Source organism: Chamaea fasciata, unplaced genomic scaffold (assembly GCF_029207755.1).
Source record: "Chamaea fasciata isolate MVZ Bird 193981 ecotype frontalis unplaced genomic scaffold, bChaFas1.0.hap1 SCAF_2, whole genome shotgun sequence".
Taxonomy (NCBI): domain Eukaryota; kingdom Metazoa; phylum Chordata; class Aves; order Passeriformes; family Sylviidae; genus Chamaea; species Chamaea fasciata.
The window spans coordinates 37,107,851-37,129,792 of record NW_027094087.1 but is presented as its reverse complement, the minus strand read 5'-3'; the positions used below and the strand labels follow the sequence as shown (position 1 = coordinate 37,129,792).

Here is a 21,942-nt window from a genome sequence, read left to right as displayed (position 1 = left end):
GTAAAGAATATCCAAGGTAATATCCATTCAATAAATTTAAGTACTATTCATTTATAGAGCACCTAAGTTAGGTTAGGTTTAAAAAAAGTTTGATGAAGCTTAAAATTAACTTAGGAGCAATATAAATAAATCAATTTAGAGGCTCTTTAATAAGAAACTATGTTATAAATAAAGGGTGTACAAGGCAAATCACTTTATGAGAATTTTTCCTGCCATTACATGTAAAATTTAAGGTCAAACTTTCTTCAGTACCTCCTGTGTAGTGTTCTCCAAAGTATCAACACGAAAATTGTTTTCCTAATCTTTCTACTATAACCAACAATTTAGTACTGACAGATTGTTTTATTGTGTAGGAAACAAAACAACAAAAACCAGCAAACAACTTTTGGACCCATTTTAACAACTTTCTGCAGTACTATACACAATGAGTAACAGATTGCATTTCATTTTTATTTATGCAAACAGCACAGAAATATTAGAATTGTAAAAAAATAGATGTAGATGCGAAAAACCTAAGAGCTAGATCATGACTGTCATGCCAAAATTGATGAACTCAGGTCAAATGCATCCAAACAGAGACATTCAAAACCCACTTGGCAAGCATTTCTGTAACCTGCTCGAGGTGGCAGGGGGATTGGACCCTTCCAAACCTGACTATTCTGTGATTTTTGTTCACATTGCTACTTGGCAAAACCACAACATGCTTGTAAGACGAGTTCTGAGCATCCTCTACTTCCAAAGTATTTCAGGCTGCCAAGCCATACACTGTTCCACAGTGCCATGCCACTGCTGCCTGCTCACAGCACTTTTGAAATGTGCAATGCAATGTGATGCATAGTTCCAATGGGAGAGCTCTGCCCTAGACTGTGCACCAGGTACCTGATTAAGCTTAGCTTTGTCTGAATACCTGCCACAGTGACTTCTATCAGTTGATCTGTTTGCATATCCTACCTCTGAGACCACCTAGAAATTACAGCTTAGCTCTACAGGCTAATAATCAATCAGAGCTTTGGAGGCTTTCTTAGTTGCATGGTATTATCTGAATCACAGTAATATGTACGCATGGTGTCTTCCATTATTCCAATGAAGTAGGTAGGCACAGAATCAGATTGTCAGTTTTATAGCTACACAGCTAAATGCAACCATACATGAAATCCTTTTTCATATGAAAAACTTCATGCTCTCCTGAACCTACAATGCATCCTCCTGCTCTCTACAGTATATGCACATACCTAGGTCAATACTCTCTCCTAAAAATCCTCTACTGCAGTTAAGATCTGGAAATGATATGAAATACCTTTTTCAGCTCTTCTTGGTGTTCTCCACTTTCTGCAAATAGCAATAACTCAGTGTTTTTATTTTCTACTTGCTCGGTAAGCTGAACACCAGCTGATTGATGCCTTTAAGTAAGAAATAAACAAAACATGAAACAACCAGAACATTCAATACTCTTTACCTTGCAGTATCCTCTCCACAGTGTAAAACTGTAGAACACCTGCTTGCTGACGAAAAAACACCCCCAAACATAACCAACGTTTGGCCTAAACCAGGCTGGATTTTAGGAAATATCTAAGAATTAAGGACAATACAACTGTGTGCAGAAAGAATCCTGAAAGCTGCTATAGACTGCTATTATAGGTATTTCATATAATTTGAAATGGCTACAGCAGCTAAGATAAGCCATAAAACCATGACGATTTTATTCAAAGGAGGTTAGGGAGACTCCCAACTGCATTGTTTTCAAAGTATTTTAATGCTGAGATAATGAAAGACTGTTAAGATATAGGTAGAAATATCTGAAATGCCTGGATTTGTAAAAATCTAGGCATCATTACAGCCTTTTAACAGAGCATGCATCTATTGCCTGAAATTGTCTGATATAATTGTCAATGAAAATATCCAGTCTAAAATTTAGAAGCTGACATTTGAATCCAGAATATCTTTTCAGACAGACTTAATTTAAAACACATGTAAGAAAAAAGGTATTAGCTCAGAAGTACTTGTTAATTTAAATATGTCTAAATATGTCTTCACCATCCATACTTTGTTTGCATTTCCTGCATATCTTCGTACTCTTTGATTTTCAATAATTTTGTATACAACTTTTGGCATTCCAGTTGTATCCTTCTCCAGAGACCATCCCTTGACTGCAGCTCATTTCTCATTTCTGAGACGTCTGCCTCCATGTTCTAAAGAAACAAGCAAATGCATAAACAGTTAAATAAAATTAGACAGCTTAAAAAGCTGGTTTTTAACACATCATATTCAATACCTGTACATACATGATTTTAATTTCTGAAAAGCATATTGCTTCCATGTCAGCTCCTCTCATCTAAAAATCAGATTCTGAATATTCTTTAGCCCTTGCAATGTTCCAATGCATCTGCCTCTGAAATTATCATAGGAAACATAATTCAGAAGTTCGTCATTGTACTAAATGCATCTAAAATTTACAGCTTGCTTGTTTTAGCAGGTTCTGCATCCTGGAACATGTTTCACATGCCGGAACTGGTGCCATAAGTGGCTTCCATTTTCTATCTTCCTAACAGCATTTCCAAATTTATAAAGTTTAGAAACTACAAGGCTGCATAAATCTTCTTTAAAACTAGTTCCATCTGCATGGAGTTAATTGCTTATTTAAATGAACATCACAAAACTTTCAAACAATCAAAAAAAAGATTTTTTTAGGGACTTGACAAACTTTATTCTGCTTTATCTTTAATTTCTGATTGACAGCCTGTTAGACAACCTGAAGACACATATAACATTTGGCATGATAAAACATGAATTCCAAAAATATCAGAATTTCACAAAAATATACTGAAAACTAAGAAATTGGAAATATAACCCACAAATAACAAAAGTAACAGTAATAATCGGTGCTTGCAATAGTAATATCCAGAGAATATGTATTGCTTCTCACCTAATATCCAAAAGCATTTTTCATATTTAAAAAAGGATTTTTCCAAGAATATTGATCCTTTCAATCTATTGCACTAAAAACATACACATTTTTTCATAATTTCTTCATTTTATTTGATTATAGCTTCCATCTTTAAGAACAAAAATAAAGCCTTTAAAATTTCAAAAAAGAACTGGATTCCAGAAACTGCACTGCAAGGAAGAACTTCAAAGGTTTATTTCTCTTAGAGCCTCCTATGAGAATGACCTTCCTGTGGTCTTCCTCTGGCTGAAAGGGTTGCTGAAGACAGATACAAAGTGCTTTTGCATTTTGGGGGGCTTTTTTGGGGGGGCTGCATGTATGGATTCATTCATCTTATCCTTTGTTACATTAAGGTCAAGAGAGCTTTTTTAAACATCAAAATGCAATTCTGGGTATATTCAAGTGAAATAAAGCTTAATGAACTGTTAAAGTTGTTGGAAAGACTTGCTTATTTTTATCTTCATCACTCCAACATTCAAGAAATAGCCACAATTGTTCTATGACATATGAATTTGGGAGATGGTTACCCCTCTGATTTCATTCTGGGGTGGATAAGGAAAATGAATTCTGCACACTTGTGTGGCAGAAGTCTTATTTTCTGTGAATAGAATGCAGTCATCACACATATTTACATAAATTGTATTTTCTTGTGAATTAAAATAGTAGCAGGAACAACAGCAGCCACAGCAGCAGCTGCAATAATAATTGAAACAGAACTTCAGGTCAAGAGTTTCTCCGTTTCACATATCATTAAAAAAATTAGATATGCATCACTTATTATTTTAGCAAATATCTACTGCATCTGGTTAAAATGAAAATTAATTTTGAAGCAGAAAACTTTAGGATTTGTTTAGAAAATATCTCATAAAAAGAGTCTTTTTCAAGTTGAAAAAATCATTAAATCTTTTCTTCCTTTCTGTGAAAAGTTTTGCTTCTACTACTTGCCAACCAAAACAAAGTCCCCAAAATTTCCTGATCAACTCTTCTTCTAATTCTACTCAAAGCTGTTTGTGGTTGGTTGGCCCTGACTGGATGCCAGGTACCCGCCACAGCCACACTGTCACTGCCTGTCCCAGCTGGACAGGGCACAGAAACAAGAGAAATGCTCTTGGACTGAGATAAGGACAGTGAGAGATCACTCATCAGTTACTGCTAAGGGTAGAACATACTCAACTCAGAGAAATTAATTTATTGCTAATCAAATTAGAGGAGGTTAATGAGAAATAAAAACGAAATCTTAGAACACCATCTCCTCATGCCTCCTTTCTTTCCAGGCTCAACTTCACACCTCAGTTCTCTGCCTCCTCCCCTCCAGTGCTCATCCAGTAAGGGTATGAGGAATGGGCGCTGTGGTCAGTTCATCACACCTTGTCTCTGCTGCTCCTTCCTTCTTGGGGGGACTCCTCACACTCCTCCCCAGTTCCAGGGCGGGTCCCTCCCAGGGGAGATGGTCCTCCACAAAATTTCTCATGGTGAGTCCTCTGCATAGGCTGAAGTTCTTCACTAACTCCTCCAGCATGGCTTCATTCTACGGGATACAGTCCTTCAGGAACAGACCGCTCCAGTGTGGGTCCCCAGTGGGGTCACAAGTCCTGTCAGCAAACCTGCATCAGTGTGGGATCCTCTCTCCACAGGGCCACAGGTCTTGTCACGAGTTTGCTCCAGCACAGGCTTCCCATAGCCTCCTTCAGGTATCCCACTGCTCTGGCATGGAGCTCCATGGAGCTGCAGGTGGATCTCCGATCCACCATGGCCCTCCATGGGCAACAGGGGCACAGTTGCCTCACCAGGGGCTGCACCAGGAGCTGCAGGGAATCTCAGCTATGGAGCCTGGAGCACCTCTTGCCCATCCTTCTGCACTGTCCTTGGTGTCTGCAGGACTGTTCCTGTGACATGTTCTCAGTCTTCTCTCCCCACTGCACAGGGGCTTTTTTCCCCCCTTCTCTTAAATACATTAACCCCAAGGTGCCACCATCACTGCTGTTGGGCTCAGCCTTGCCCAGCTGTGGGCCCATCAGGGAATCAGCTGGCATTGGCTCCACCAGACATGGGGGAAAGTTCCAGCAGCTTCTCACAGAGGCCATCCCTGGAGTGGCCCCATTACCAAAACCTTCCTAACTCAAACCCAATGCGCTATTCAACCTTTTAAATACAATTACATGGTGTATTTTTATGTAAATAATTGTCTAGCAGCTGACCTAATGCTGACTTTTCAAGAATTAAGCCCCTTGTGTGATGTTTTCAGATTACCTCTCATGTTATGGCTGCAGATAAGTTTGTCAGATAATTCACAGGGTAGAGAAATAGACTGCAGTCTCCATTTAGATCTTTTAAACTTTATATTTTCTGTAAAGTCAACAAACTGCTCTTCCATACATTTCACTTTTTTATTGGCCAATTAATAATATAAGTGAAATAATTAGAAGCACACATGAAATGACCATAGGCACAGAGGAATATATGAGGCACAACAATTCTTGCTTTCATTGCCATCAGAGTTCTTCACACCAAGACTCCCATCTATTCCTTCTTCCTTTACCCATATCATGTCCAACTATTCCCATACTCCACCTAATTCTCTCTCACACAAACCTGCTTAGTTGTTCTGGATGACAACAGGCCTTGTACTTTCATCTTTCTCATACAGACATTTCTAAAAAAATGTTTTCCCAGAGCTACCCCTTTTCACTATACATTGACATCAATGTTTCCCTCATGCAGCTATTTCCAAATGCAGCTTTTCTAACATAGCAGCATTCCACACCACCAACACAGTTATTCTGCAACTTTCTGCCCTTTAGATGACACTGTTATGTACATCTAGCTCCACTTCTACTTAAAGTGTCTTCAAGCTTCCTACAGCTCCTGTATTCTGTTGAATACATGATTCGAAAATTCTTCCTGCTTGAAGATTTTCTTCAAGCCTACAGCACAATGTCTCCATCATACAGAATGTATCCACTTGCTCCGACTGCCATGATTTGTTCCACTGCATATTCTACTCCCACTGCTTTTGAAGGCAGCCTTTTTAACAGGCCCCAAAACAGAAGTTTTGCTTGCACTAATAGCTTGTACACAGGCAAAAGACTCAGTGAACTAATGTGCAAATGGCATGTATAAACTTGGCTCTTCTGACAACACCTGACAACAGTCTGAAATTGACCTCTGCCACATACATGTTAATTCCTACAAAGTATATTGCATATGCTGTTAGCATTCTGCGAGACTGTCTATAAACATAAACAAATATTTCTCCAAAAATACTTGAAGTCACTGTAGGCCATTCAATATCTTACTGAACCTAGAACTGCTTAATTAAATAAGGAAAAGCATAAGTGGTATATGTCACCAGAAAAAAATATCAACAAGAATCTCATTCCTGGTGTGTTTCAAACACAGATAATAAAAAAAGGTTGCAAAGATCTTGTATTATCTCAATCTTGTCAGAACCCATATACCATGACCAAAAGAAGAGGAGCAAATGGCTGTCTCCACAGATCAGTGCAATGCTGAAAAACAGTGATCTAGGGGTAAGATAAAACCTGATGGTTCTTTACATGGCCAGATACTTAAAAAATTTTTAAAAATTGGCTGCATAGTCTTCTTTCAAAACGAGCAAAGTATACCATACATGTTTGTATATACTAATTTACTAGCTACATGGCACAAGGAACAACAAGGTGTAAATCAGATAAAGAGATTTCACAGAAGTCATTTATATACAAGGACCCAAAAAAGGGGAAGTTCATGTAGATGCTGTGTATATAGGAGAGTTTTAAAACCCTAGATACATAGACAAGAGAAAAAAAAATATACTGCTACAAATCAAACTTATTTCTGTTCTTCTCAAAAAAACCAACCCATACTTTTCCCGGATTATTCTGTGGAATACACCTAATGTATGTTGGTATCTCATCTTGATTTTCCTACATTAATTCCATAGTCATAATAAAAAACTATTACTACCTGGCACTGATTTTGGTACAGTTTTAGCTCCTCATGGAGTTTCATATTTTCTTCTACCAGTTTATCCTTGTTTCTTGCTATTTCATCCACAATTGCCTTTAGCTTTTCAATAATCAAATCATCGTTTTCACTTCTGGGCTGGGTATAGGTAATTAGCTCTTCCTGGTTTTGTTTCTTATTGCATCCTTGGAGTTGATAGTTTTGGGTCTGCTGCTATAAAACAAGAAAATATTTTCAAATTAAACTCACTAATTGTGTGTAAATTGCTAGGACCAAATCATTACTACTGAAATCATGAGGCTATTCCCATCTTCACCTGGATTTGCTTAGAAGAGATGGCACAATTCAAATAGTTTAAATTACTAGCCCTCAGTAAAAAAAAAAACACATTTCAAGAACTTTCAAGTGCACAGGAGTTTTTCAAGGATTTTTTCTCCTGTGCTGTGTATTTTTCTAGTACTTAATGTTAATGAGCCTCAAATGTGAAAAAGGTGATTATGATGACCTACTCAAAGCAGCTACCTGCGAGAAATAGTTTGAGAGAAATGTTCCTCTTTGATTCATTGAACTCAGTAGGAGCTCTGTGTATGTGTGCCTCAGGATAAATATTGACCTTTGACTAGAGGGCTACCATTACACAGGTCGTGTACAAACAGCTCTGTTACTACAGGAACTGTACTTCTTTGAGATCATTATCCTTAAACTTGGGGAAGAATCATTTGTACATTCAGCATAGTCCTACACCCCATGCAGCTTCTTGTACCAATTAAAATTCTAAACACAAAACTTCAGAAAATTGTTATTGCCGGTATTTCTGAGTCCACAGAAATTGTGAAGAAGCATAATTACTATGGCAACTGTTTTTGCTGTTTAAAACACTATCCACATGAATCCCACTACTGGGAGATTAACAAGCAGCCCTAATCTTTCAGAAGACTGAGAATTACTTGAAAAATGACAACAAAATATGACCTGGAAATAATATATCATGTGCAGAGATCAAGTTGGGCAAGAAAATACAAAGTAAAAATAAATAGGGTTACAAATACCATATTTCACGGACAAGAACTGCAAAAAGTTGTACTTTAGACAGTTTTTGATGTTATTGACTATGTCCCTGTAATTTGTGTTGGCTGACAGCTTAAGTAGAATGAACCACTGGCTGCATATCAAATAAAAGCCAAAAAAATATTGCAGATTAGGTTTCATTTCTATAGAAAAAAAAATTACGTTCCTTTGACATCCAAGTTATGGACTCTGATATACCAAAGTATCAGTGCATCCTGTGAAAGACACTTCAAGACTCCAACTGGAAATCAAAGACTTCACAAAAGATGAATTTGAGGCAAAGATGCAGGAACAATTAACACTTCTGAAACAGTTAAGGATAACAGTCCATCAGACTTGTACTTCAAAAAATAGTTGGTGTTACAGTACAGTTGTGAAGGAAATTGTATTCAAAGCAAGTTCACTGCTGTCAAAGAAAGCTTCAACAGAAAAATATGAATGATCACCCTGAGTACTATATTTTGAGACTTGTCTAACTGTGCAATCAGCATGTCATCAGTCAATAGTTTTGTCTAGTCAAAGACTTGCTTTTTTAACACATTTGTATGGAAGTTCAATTGCTGGAATATAATGCTCTCAGCAGCTAAACTCAAAACATAACTGTCATCCTTGGAAACTCTGGATATGGGTAAAGAGTCTCACAGGAATTGTTAAGAAAGTGTTTCACTAGATTAAGATCCAATGAGCTTAGTAACAGTGGAAAAGGGAATTGCCAGTGAGCAACATAATTGGCTTCCCCTTACTTAATTTTCAAGCTGTCTTGTGGCCCAGTCAATTTGTCAGTTATTTTCTGTTTGTTTTTGTTTGTTTGTTTGTTTTTTTTAATAGAAAAGGATAGGTCACCACAACATCATTTAATAACATTTTTTTTTATTAGAAGGAAAGAAAAAATAAAAATATGCAGTATCAATAGTCTTTATATATAAAAAAAGCAATAAGCAAATTGGCAAGTAAAAAAAAAAATCATAAAGTCAACCAAGGAACTGCATTGTAACTACAAGGCTGAAAAATATGAAAAGAAAAGGGCTAAGTGATCCAACAAATAACTCCAAGAGTGATTCTGGAGTAGCATATAAAAATTCCTTTTTCTGCATAAATGATAACAGTGTAAATTTATGATCTTCAAAAAAAAATGAAGTCTATCAGATTTGAAGGAACTTTGTACTTGTGTCAACACCTTAAAGGCATGTACTACTTACTTGGTAAAATACTTGTTAATAATTTGTCACAATTAATTGCGTATTAGAAAGTAGCATGGAAAAGGATCTCTGTAATATGCTTAAAAAGTAAAAAGGAACACTCAGTAGTTTTTGTAATTGTTTGGGGGGTTTTTTTAAGAAATGTTATCATTGTCATCATGATCTTTATTAATTTTCTCATTTTCATGAGAAAAATTAAATGAAAAGAACTGCATGTATCATTAGATGTTCCAGTATGGTTCTGCCTTACCATATATTCACTATCAATATAGACATGCATTGGAGATTCACTGTAAGCTTAGTTTTTAAAAATTAAGTTAAAGTAAGCTCTAGCTGAGCAAAGAGTTAATTTTCCTCTTAGAGCAGGAAGATAGGAATTTTACCTGAAATAAATTACATTTTTCAGGCAATAATTTTGATTGCATATCTACATAAACAGGGTCATTTACACAGCTTGTCCCATTCTTCTCCCATTTTTGTGATTTTGCCTTAAATTCCCGAAAGACAGTAAAACAAGGCTAGTAAACATAGAGAAAATATCTATTTGCCTCAATCTAAAGAGTTTTTAAATTTGTATCATTCTAAGAAATATCTAGTTTTTAAATCAATACATAATATTTCCAAAATTTTGGAAGGAAGTTAAAAAAGGAGCAATTCCATAAACCAGCCATCCAGTCATCTGCACCAGAGAAAGAAAAGTCTTAAGGGCTATTGATCTGAGAACAATAAGTGTAAACATATTAATTGAATAAAAACTATAAAATAAGGGAGTTATTGCTATGATACACATATTTTATTGGATAATAGTTCCTGTGACTTCAAAGCTACGTCAGTGTTGAACAGGCTAATCAGCAGGGAATCAAACTCTTAATATTCAGACACAAAGTGCTCACTTTTTGCTTTTGTTTTTAATGGGACAGCAGCCACACTGAATAAATTTTATTTCTTGCTCTCTTTAAAATTGCTGCTTTGGGTTCTGAGTTCATCTAGTTTAAACAAAAACTGTTTAAGAAATTCTATTATATTAGATTTATCTAGAATTGTTTTAGTATTTGTACTTACATTCATATTTTTAGTGTATTTGAATTTGCTTTTAACTCATATACATGTTCACAAATACATTTTAAAGACAGTATCCTAAAAATAAGCAGAACTTCTGTTACTAGAGCTGTTGCTCTTTTAGTTTGAAAATTTAGCAAAATAACAGTACACTGATTAATGTATTGAAAATGAATGGAAATGTTGATCCAAAAAGACAGATGATATTTTATAATTAAGCTAAACTGGCATATTCCCCAAATTTAAAACAATAAGGGTTTTTTCTGTTACTGAAAAAACCTGACTATTTCTCAACATAGATTAATACAAATCTTCTTTCATAGCTTTCCTAGTTTCTGCTTTGGCATTTAAAACAATAAACATCTTCCTATTTTATAAATTATGATACACATGAATTTCAGACTACTTAATGAGGACTGCAGGTTCAAGACTTTACTAAAGCACTGCTGAGTTTAGTAGATTTTGACCACAGTAATTATTTCCTGAAAACTCAAATTTGCTGAATATATTTCAAGCACTCATTTTTCACACTGCATAATTAATCAAATTATAGCATTGTCTTACATTATTTTCACATTTTAATCTTGAGTAAGGTTATTCTCAAATTAGCTGACAGTAGTGATATATCAATGATAGATGTACAACCCATTTATTATTCTTGTAGTAGCTGATGTTGGCATCTATGCTGCAATCCAAAGCATTGTAGCTTTTCTGATGGCAAGAACTTCCCTGTGGAAGAGACAGCCAACATCATGTAGAACTGGGATGTGTCTATGTAGATACAGGAACCCAGCAGTTGCAGAAGTTAGTCCTATATCTTATAGAATAATGTAAAAGGCAAGTCCAAAATACAGATCCTAAGACCCTGCTTAATTTGGGTTAAAAGTAGGAAATTACTTAATATCTACTAAGTTGAATTTCTTGATTGCAAAGTCCTCCAAGTGTCCAAATCACCTACATCATAAATCGACATCATAAATGTGTAAATCCTCCCAATGCTTAGCAGCTGGACAAGCAGCTCCCATATCAACTGGTACCACTCTCCTTGCTTTCCCTACAGCATGCAGCCCAGTAAGCATGTGGAGCACACACTACTTTACTTCACTATGCTCTTCACAAAGGATGGACAGAGAAAATATGAATTTTGTGATCATCCTATGCTTCATCAGATTACTGGTTAGAATGTTCTTTCCGTAAGTGGAGGACTCAGTGTAAAAATCTTTCAAGAGAGAACCCAAAGTATAATCTTCCCGTGTTAGTTTTCTATCTAACAGACAAATGTTATTTTTCAATAGGCTCCTGAATTCTTCCTTTAGAAGTTGTTTCATTTAGCCCAGGATATCAGGAAATTTATTGGATAGGTAAAAAAGAAGCAGCAAAAATTAGCATACCTAGAGATTATATTGCTCAATTATAAGAAGTAATACTGGATATCAGTTTCTGCCCCAGTGAATGCAGCCAGAGGAGTGTTTGGAGAGAAGAGACCACTTGCAAGCACACTCTCTAAAAGTTCTCTATCTTGCCTAACTTTCCTGTTGGTCCAATAAATACCTGATTATTCTGCAGATCATAAAGTAAGTTCTGAGCAGTCAAGCTGGGAATTACAGACAAAAATCAGTGTCTTCTTGTATTCAAGTGTAAGTCCACTAAAATCCAGCCTGTGTCCAAAGGGATAGGGAATATGACTGAATCCTGTCTTCAGCATCTATTATCTAGTCCCCCAGTCAGTATGCTGGATTCTGGAGGATGTATTTTTACGTGCCTAATCCTTCCTCATACATTGCCTAGGGAAATCAAGCACTGAGGTCAAGGCCATGGATTGCCACAGGCATGTGGGTGCTGACAAGATGCATGTGTAACAAGCAGTTTTCCACTCCTAAACCCTTTTTTCTATGTAGCCCAATGTGGTCAAGGTTGTCTTGAGGTCTATAAAACTTGAATTAATGGTAGGTATTGTATGACTGTATCCTCCATATGTACAAGCTCTCGTGCCTCAAGAGATTGTGTTATCCAGTATACTTGTATTCCTCAGGAAAACTGAAAAAATTTTTTATAGTTACACTTACAAAAAAATATTGGTATAAAATAATATTAAAACTAAGAATCATTCTTGCCAAAACAAAACAATTATATTATTTTTGTAGAATTATGAGTGAAATAAAGCTTATGATTTTAAATCAAAGATTACTTCTAGAAGCAAATTAAAATTAAAGTACAATCAGAAACTATTCTTACCTCCAGTTTTACGTATAAATTCCTTGGGTTAGATGATGTCTCCTGGTTTTCCTCACATTTTTTTCTACTTTCGAGCTTTTTTTGTTTTAACTGATGCGACTGTAGCTTTTCGTAACTATGTGTCAACTTTGAGAACTAAAAACAAAAGTAGAGTTGAACGTGCAGAATCTATCAAGGATGATCACATGGCCAAAGTTTTCTTTAAACTAGGATCACCTGCTGTAGCTTTAGCATTCTAAATGTTTAATCATTGAAAAAAAAATTAATAAAGCTAAAATAAATTAATAAAGTTATCAGATGAACAAGACTAAGTTCTCATAGAAATGTTAACTAACTGTTCAAACGGATTCATTTGACAGCTACTTAATTCTGCTGCAGCACTCCATGGCACTGTCACCCACAGAGTCATTTCCTCTACAGGCCTCATGTGGAATGTTCTATACTTGTTTACTGCCATCTTGTGTTGACATTTTTAAAGGGTGCTTCACTAGTCAGAATGAAAGATTACCATTAATGTACTCTAAACTTGTGTGTTTCCTTCTTGTGATGAAAATTGTTGAAATGTTGAATGTGTGTGGTGATGGCACTCTTCTGGTACCACTGAGTGGGTCTCAGAATTAGACACTACATAGACAGCAGACACTCCCTACTGATGTCAACAGGAAAGCCTGGCTCAGGAGTCAGAGGCACAGAAGAAAAGGTAGCAGGAGAAGGACCAGCCTCTTCAGAAAAACAGCCAGTTTTCACACTAGTTCACTACACTGCACAAAACAAAGGGTCTGTCAACTGCCTGTTAACAGATTTGATACAGAAAAGTTATACTGTTCGGTAGGAATATGTACATTTGGTTAAAAAAAAAATGCAAACCCAAGGATATTGATAAAGGAAACAGCAGAAACATGGTCTCGAGGAAAGTTGAGTGAAAGAACTTAGGGAAGAATATTCTGCAGAAAAGAAGCTTACAATAAATACTGATCATGTTTCTTGTTGCTTAGTTCCTTTAGATTTAAGTATATATGACTTAAAAAAACATGGCTCTCACATAAAGTTCTTTGTATACCCCCCAAAAATTCATAAAATCTCATATTTTTGTTAACAGCTCAAAATGAACTACTGTTTGGAAATGGAATGGAATCCTGCTGAGTCAATACTGAATGAGCAATTGAGGACTGTTCAGATAACAAACATGGCAAAAGAAGTCCAGAAAAGATACAGGACAGAAATTAATTTAAAAATAATCTGGATACTTCACAGACACATTTGAGATGAACTTGAGAATCATAATATGGGACAACAAAAAATAGTTGAAAAGATGACTAGAAGACAGATTAACCTGGACTAGAAATTTTCATGATATGAAGAGGCCCAAGTATAGATTTCACCAAATTGGAATGTCTGAATAGCAACTCTTAAACATGGACGTACAGAGCTGAGTTATCACTTTCAAAACCAAATCAAAAGTCTTGCAGTGAAGCTGCCTATATTTGAAATTGACTTTGCCAGAGAACAGAGTTAAGATAAAATATTTAAAATGAATCAGAGTATCCAGGCTCAAACAACATGGAACTTGTTGACCTTGGAGGAAAGATATCCTTTTTCTAATAACAGTTTTGCTCTTGAATATATTATGGCATATGTGAACTGCCTGGGAAGACTAAATTCAGATAAGATAGGTATTGGAATGTTTATGCTAAAAAGGCTAGGAAATACAAGATCCACCAATTCAGTAAATCAGTCTAAAATGGAACAGAGTGGCCGAAATGAGTAAATTTAGTTTGACTCTCAGATATTTAATGACAGTAGGTGTTGTAACCCTTTAGGGGAATGGTCTCTCGCCTTTTGACCCTTCTGGAATTTCCTCCCTACATGTCCATACCTAATTGGCTGAATGCCAGGACCCTCCCAAAATAGGAGACTAGATAAGACCCCTGTATTTTCTTTGTTCTCTCTCTTATTGCCCCTGGACCCCTTCGAGGAATAAAGGCCTTGGAATAACCTGGGGGTAAGAGCCTCTTTTGGATCCTTTGTCCTGTCCCTTCGGAGATATTCCTCCAAAGCCTCTCCAGAGCTAGCTGCAGGGGGGGGCTGCGGGGGGAATATTTCAAGTAGGATATTAAAGGCAAATCATAATGTGGATGTTATGATGACTGGAAACTAGACTAAAATCCAAAATCCTTCCATTTAAGGCCAGATATTTGCTTTAAAGGGTCCAAGTTGTTCTATTTGCATGTTGCACATGTTTAAAAAAAAAAAAAAAGAGGTGTTTTTCCATCACTTTCAAAGTGAGAATAACTACTAGACATTGATATAAAAATAAAGAAAAAGAACAACCAAAGTAATGCAGATGAACCTCAAAAGTTTTTGTTATTTAATTATGACAAAATGCTGCATGTTTGAATTAATGCAACAATGTGGTCTAGGACTTTCAGGTTACATACCAGGAATTATTTCTCTAATACAAGAAAAATATAGGTTTTACTGCATTCAACAGGCACACAATCAATTCAGAGGGAACACTGCTCATTAAACAGCTGGTTTAATGCAGGGTGAAAAGCACACAGGACCACAGAAAAGAAATCTGTTTTGAATAGCCTAGCATTCTGACAGCTGGAAAAAGTGATCCTTACTATTTCTATCAAGATTAGGAAGGAACAAATCTTGGGAGGGATTTAAAGAATAGGTCTGTAGAGAAAGACACAATGCTATTGGTAAATAGTAACACTGTATTTGTGCAAACTAAATTGTATCTCATAAGATTCTACAGTTTAGAAGGTGGTATAACTTCCAAGTGAGAACAAGAACTGAAAGATGGGAATCAAAGGAGATAAGACAAAGATTAATATTGTCACAGAAGGTCTGTATTTTAGATACGAGTTTGTGTAGCTGAGAATTGGGGACATTAAAGCTATTCCATTGCAGACACTGCAGCACTGTAATTCAGGAAAGAAACTCAGTGAGGAGATGAGGCAAAAGCTAGAGGAGCAGAGTGGGACAACCCTACTGTCTAGCACAGGTGCTAGGAATTGTGATAAACAGAAGTCTGACAGACAGACTTCTGCTTATCACATAGAAAATCAAGGCAGGCCCCTTAACACAGGCATTTAACAGTTTTGGGGGTTTTTTTCAGTCAAGGTGAACAAGGTGGATAGTCCATGAAGAAATATGGTTTGATCAAAGAAGAAGAATGGGGACTGGAAAATTAAATGCAAATGGCATCAGTGCTTGAACCTTTAGAAAAATAAATAGCATGACTGAGAGAGAATGAAATGTTTGGAGACATGGATTGGGAAAGTGGTGTATATTCTTAAGAGCTAGAAATCCAAAGTTCTTACATAAAGATAGAAGAAGAAGCAATCAAGAAACTCAAAGAAAGGTTAAGTGGTCTGAGTGGTAAGTAAAAAGGATAATTTGGGCAAGAAATATAACCAGGTTTAAAGAGAAAAGCTTGTAGGTTAGAAAATGTCAACTTCTTTAAAAAAATAAAAGGGAAAACAGGTTGCATTTGCCCATGGAAAGGACTTGTAGGCCAATTAAAAGCTCCAAAATAAAAACCTTTATGAAAAGTAGCCTGGACTTTCAATTTCAGAAGGTTCTATTTCAGTGAAGATATTAGCAACAACATGTAACATAAACCCAATCATTTTTAGCATAGGATGAAAAAAAATATTTGAGAAGTGAAAAGTATTGCAGTAAATGTTATAAAGCAAAGAGAGCTCTACTATATTTTTGTGGATAGTTCTGCATTGCTAAAGATACCCTACTACTTATGCATAAAATGTCACACTGTTTTTCATTGTGTGATGTTTATCTTCCCAATGATCATGCCAAGATGATGCTTTTCTGTAATTTGTGTAAATTATAAACCAGCTTTTATTTCTAGCTACTTTCCCAAATGATTAAAAGTGTTAATTACAAAACAGCCAAAGCATTCACTGCCTATTTACAGAACTCTTTTCCAAATCTGTTTTCATATGTAAAAGAAAATATAAATTAAACACGGAATAATATTAAAAATAAATAATACATTTATTAATTTGATGGACTCAGGTGTACTATCACTTCTAAATGAAAACAATGATATCCAATTTATGCAGTCCAACATCACTGTAAAAGTGTGGTGACTGAAAATTCTAAATTATAACACTATGTCTGTGGTAGGAGAATCCAGTGAAGGGAGCAGAGAAGTAGCAGGAAAACAATGCAGAGTTTTGTACCTTAGTTGTTACAATCTGTGAAACAGAATCAACTCAAGTTTTCTAAGAACTTAGATTCATGATTGGAGTAGAAAAAAAACAAAAATGCAAGAGCTGAGCAAACACAGCCAAACTGAATCATGAAACCATAGAACGGTTTAGGTTGAAAAGGACCTTTAAAAGATCATCTAGTCCAACTCCCCTGCCATAAACAGGGACACCTTCCATTAGACCAGCTTGCTCTAAGCCCATCCAGTCTGGCCTTGAACACTTGCAGGAATGGGGCATCCAATACTTCTCTGGGCAACCTGTTCCAGTGTCTCATCACCTCACTGTAAAGAATAATAAATTGTTCCTCAGGTACAATCTAAATCTACACTCATTCAGTTTAAAACCCTTGTCCTTTCTCTCAGCCTGTCTCCACTGGAGACAGGCTGAGAGAGATGGTCCAGACTGATCCCTCTGACCTTCTTCGTGGCCTCCTCTTGACCCGCTCCAACAGTTCCAAGTCTTTCTTGTACTGGGGACCACAGAGCTGGACACAGCACTGCAGGTGGGGCCTCACCGGCACAGAAAAGAGAGGGAGAACAATCTCCCTCAATCTGTTGGGCCACATTTCTTTTTCTGCAGCCCAGGATACAACTGGCTTTCTGGGCTGCGAGAACACTCTGAAATAAATAAAGTCAGAACAAACTCCCAAGGTCATTAATGTGTGTTACTCCAGTTTTGATACAATGGAAATCTGTACCTTATGGAAAGCTATCAGGACACTTGAACAGTTGAGTAAATCTGGGAAACTGAAATCAGAAAATGGTATAGCAAAGACATGCACAGTATAAATCTTAAAATCCCTAATGTGCATTAGACTCATATTGGCATCAATCCAATTACCTATTTTATTTATTCACCAAGGCTTTAGTTTATTAGTCTGAAGTTAGGAAATCAAGTATCTGTCTTCATAACAGATGTCACATCCACATCAAAATCTATCCAAAGAATTTTGACACGACAGTACATAAATCATAATGGAGTCTGGTAGGAAGCTGTAGTCATCATCATTTGTGTGACACAATTCATCTTTCCCAAATCCATAATGGCACATCTATACAATTTGGCATGTGTTCGTTTTTTATACTTCAATCACAAAATAATGAAACTGACATTTTTCTTACTTGAGATTTCAGTGCTTGAAGCTGAGTTTCATAACTCTGAGCCATTTCATTTTTAGTTTTCTGTAAGTTTTCCAATTCTTGCTGAAGCAGTCCCACCTAAAGTTAAAATAAGCATTCAAATGTACCTTTTCTGACATTTTTCAAAACATGTAATTTTTGGGAAAGCAATTTGAAACTTTGAAATAAGACAACTGCTTTAAGGAGAGATATTAAAAATAAGTATTAATTCAGTAACTTGATAATAAAACTGCATACCACAGCCCTAGATTGTGTCAACATCAAATTAGGGATTTTATAGTAAAAAATCTCATTGCATGCTGATGTTATGATTTAATCATAATACAAGTCTGTCATGAAAGACCATTTCTGAAAGCTTTTTTAACCCAACTATGCTGTCCCCCATTGTGAAAATTTTCCTTGCATGGTTTATAAAATGATAGAAATTACCTTCCAGTATTTATGTACAAATTACCAGAAGATATTGTAGACTCATTTCAGATCCCTAAGTGCAGTGCCATTTGTGATATTACTGAGTTTCAGAGAGACTTGAGAAATACGACAGAGAGCATACATGGCACCTGTGTTTTTCTGGAGGGGTAGCTGGAAGCTTGGTAGAATATGCTAAAGTATTTCAGATAATGTCTCTGTACAGCAAATAAATTGATGATTTGAGGATAGGCTACTTGAACTCTCTTGGTTCCTCTGACTACAGGGACTAAGGGCAAGTTCCTAATTGCTCATTAGGGAGAGCCACTCCATTTTCAAAACCCCCATGGGCAATTTAGCCACCTAGCTCACACAAGGATGCCCTCCTGTAAACACCTACATTCAGCTGGCCTGAACTAGAACTGAATGCTATACAAGGATTTCTTGATGCTTCTGAGTAATTATTCAGCAGAAAAGACTGAAGTACAGACAACATCAGGTATACTGGGGCTTTAAGTTTCATAAGAAAGTCTAAGTAGTAACACATGTCAAATCTTCACAATGAATAAAATTATCATACAAATATATATAATGTAAAATGTTAAAAAACAGGTATAAACAGGAGTAACAAAGACATAATTTTGGGAACCTATTTGAACTGCATTCTTCCATGTAAAATTTCTGATGAAATGAGAAGTGCTGGCATTTAGAAAAAACATCAAATTATCTTTTTACAGCTAACCCGAGAATATTTGATGTAGACTTTAGAGAAATAGAAGAAATATGAGATTTTCAATGACATTTTTACAATCACTTTGCAGAACAGAAGCACACTTTAAAACAAAACATTAAGGATAATTAGTGACCTTTAAGGGGTGTTTGGTATTTTTACATGATAGAACAAACGGTCTTCTTATAGAGAATTTAAAGAATACTAATAAGAAACTACCAGAATAAATACTTTCTTTATAGAATGTGATATTCTTAAATACCTCTTGACCTTTTTGATCCAGTTTGCTTTGGGTGCTTGCTAATTCTTGATCCTGGATATCCATCTTTGCTTCCAAAACTCTCATCTTTCTTTCCCATTCTACTTGCTTTCTGTTTACCGTGATGTCAATTTGACGCACTAATTCCTGAAGTTCAGCTTCACATGGAGAAGCTCTAAAAACAGAAAGAGGTTTATTTTTTCAAATAAAGAATAAGGGAGAAAACAAATTTTCATTTACATTGCTACAATTCTATTTTAATTATGATCAAACTAACCACTTCTCAACAACAGAAAGAAAGAAATGGGAAAGTTAAATGATGCCTTCAAGTGTAGGTGGAACCTCCCTTCATCAATCTTGAGTTTGCCTGCATGCTTAACTTTTGACTGCACTAAACTGAAAATACAGCTCCTTAATGTGGATATGGGTTTATCACAAATCTTTTATTTGGTGCTTAAATTGTGCACATCCCTCGTTTTGATAATTATTACAGGAAATATGAGTGATTTTTTTAGATTTATAATATAATAATTAAAACTTAGCATGATTTTTTAAAGTTAAATTCTTTAAAACTTCTCTTACATCCACAAATCCTTGAAACTGTAACAGTATTAATGTTAAGCTTGGAAGGGCTTTTTAAATGCACACATAAATCTTAATGACTTTTTAATGTTAAAACTGTTGGCAGTGCCATTTAAAATTTAATACGAGTCATAGGATGACAATAACCAAAGTGTAAGCAAGTGATGCATGCCTCTCAAAACAAAAACACCTCCCTCCCAAGTGCCTGGAACCCATCTCAAAAGTAGCATTAATGATGGGTAAACTTTGATTGCCTCTGGGTGGAATATATAATGGAATTTTGAAAACAGAAGAGAAAGCCATACTGCTTTATCAGGTCTACCAGCTACATCAGGACTATCTTTCCCTTAATACTGCTGTAAAGACCTGGGCACTTCCAGCCTACTCGAATGGCACATGGCAACACTTTGGTGAACCACCAACAGTGACTCAGCTAGGTGATTTCAGCCTTCAGAAACAGGTACTTGCTTTATTGCGTGTCACATGGATAACCTAAATATTGTTATACAAGTAAGAACACATCTTGTAGCCTAGATCACCAGATTACCCTTTCAGATCCACCATGGCTGACACCCTTCACTCTTAAATTTCACCTGCCTCTTTCAGATCTTCCTGCACATGGCAAATGCTGCATTTATTGCTAAAAAAATTCTCTTAATGGAAATTATGTTCTTGCATGCTTCTTGAACCTAGAGCCATCATTATACAAAAGGGAGCTGTTGAAAGAAAAATCCCTTCTGAAAGAGCTTCTCAGTCTATCAGTCTATCTTCACTTTCTCTAATTCCTTACCTGGATACTCTAAACACACTTGCAGCTGCCGAAGGTAATCTGTACATGAACTTGTAGATTAATGCTGCTGTTCTACTACCAAAACTACTCTGTACTAAGGCTCTGGTATTGAACACTGATCTGCAGTCATCTCCATCCACTAGCCACTATTGCTACTTGCTGCAATAACTATTGCTTTAGTCCACTAGTGTTTGTAAAAGAGTGCTAATTAGCACCCTCAGAATATAGCCAATTATATGGCACCACAGTCATGAGAATTTATTTTGGTCACTAGATGTGGAATGCAGTGTCTCTTTTGTTTAATAAGATATCATATAAACAAACACACAAAGAACAAATTTTCTCATAAGCAAAGAAGTGTGCATGGGGTTTTTTTACTCATGCAGATTCAGCATTCCCAATTTGCTGAATGCATACATCAGATGGATTCGTCATACAGGGGAGTAATGACTTGTACTTCAGCAAGTGGCACCTTTTTTTTTTTTTTTTTTTTTTTTGGTTCATTTACTTTGAAAGAGCTCAAAATACTCGAAGTTATATCATTTTAAAGTAGTGTAGGCAAGCTCTTAGTCTTCTTTTATTCTGTCTTCATATAAGTGAAAACAGAGATGAGTCATATTCTACTGTCATTAATAGCTATTTATCTTAATGTAAAATGAAATGTTTCCAGATTTAGACAAAAATCCAGATAAAAAGTTTTACCACCTCTAGGCCTTTTTCTTTATCACAAACAATTTTTGCACTAGTTAGACCTTTCTAGCTCCATTTATCCATCTTTTGCTTTGGAATTCTGCACAGGTCTGCTTTTTTCTGATTTTCCAACAGACATAGAAAGAATGGTATTGTCCATACACTCTCGAATGAAGTTGTTATTTAAAAACAGATGATTTAGGAAATGTTTGGTTCATACTGTCTGCCTGGACTTTATAGTTTCTTCCCTTATTACTTACATTTGCTCACAAATAGGAAAATAAGTATGGCCATATTTAAGCAAACACAAGAAAAACTTATTCAATCTTATATAGTATATTCATTAGGCTTGGATATTTACCACGGCTTCTACAGTCAATATTAATTCAGTTTACTATTGCAAACCTTGCTCTAAAAATAGGAAATGTACAAACCAGTTGTGATAGAATGTTCTATCCCAAAGTTCCATTGTAAGAACTACAACTAACTTATATAACAACTTTCAGTCACACTGAATCATGCTCATCTCTGGATAGACAATTTGTGATTTATGAGTCCTTGCAACTGAAATGTAATCGTCAAGATTTTCACCACCATTACTCAGCCATTTTCCCAAATTTTAAAGGCAC

At 35.9% G+C, this 21,942-nt stretch overlaps 1 protein-coding gene across 1 annotated transcript in view; it reads right to left on the bottom strand.

Annotated features, from left to right (window-relative positions):
• DEUP1 (deuterosome assembly protein 1) overlaps nucleotides 1–21,942 on the bottom strand; it is a 40,666-nt gene that overhangs the window by 17,354 nt on the left and 1,370 nt on the right. The window contains exons 2-8 of the mRNA XM_066175685.1: nucleotides 19,255–19,426; nucleotides 17,837–17,932; nucleotides 12,472–12,606; nucleotides 9,561–9,695; nucleotides 6,911–7,123; nucleotides 2,044–2,189; nucleotides 1,298–1,400 (exon numbers count right to left, since the gene is read on the bottom strand). Of these exons, the coding sequence (XP_066031782.1) occupies nucleotides 1,298–1,400; nucleotides 2,044–2,189; nucleotides 6,911–7,123; nucleotides 9,561–9,695; nucleotides 12,472–12,606; nucleotides 17,837–17,932; nucleotides 19,255–19,426 (1,000 nt within the window). The remainder of the gene's footprint in view (nucleotides 1–1,297; nucleotides 1,401–2,043; nucleotides 2,190–6,910; nucleotides 7,124–9,560; nucleotides 9,696–12,471; nucleotides 12,607–17,836; nucleotides 17,933–19,254; nucleotides 19,427–21,942) is intronic.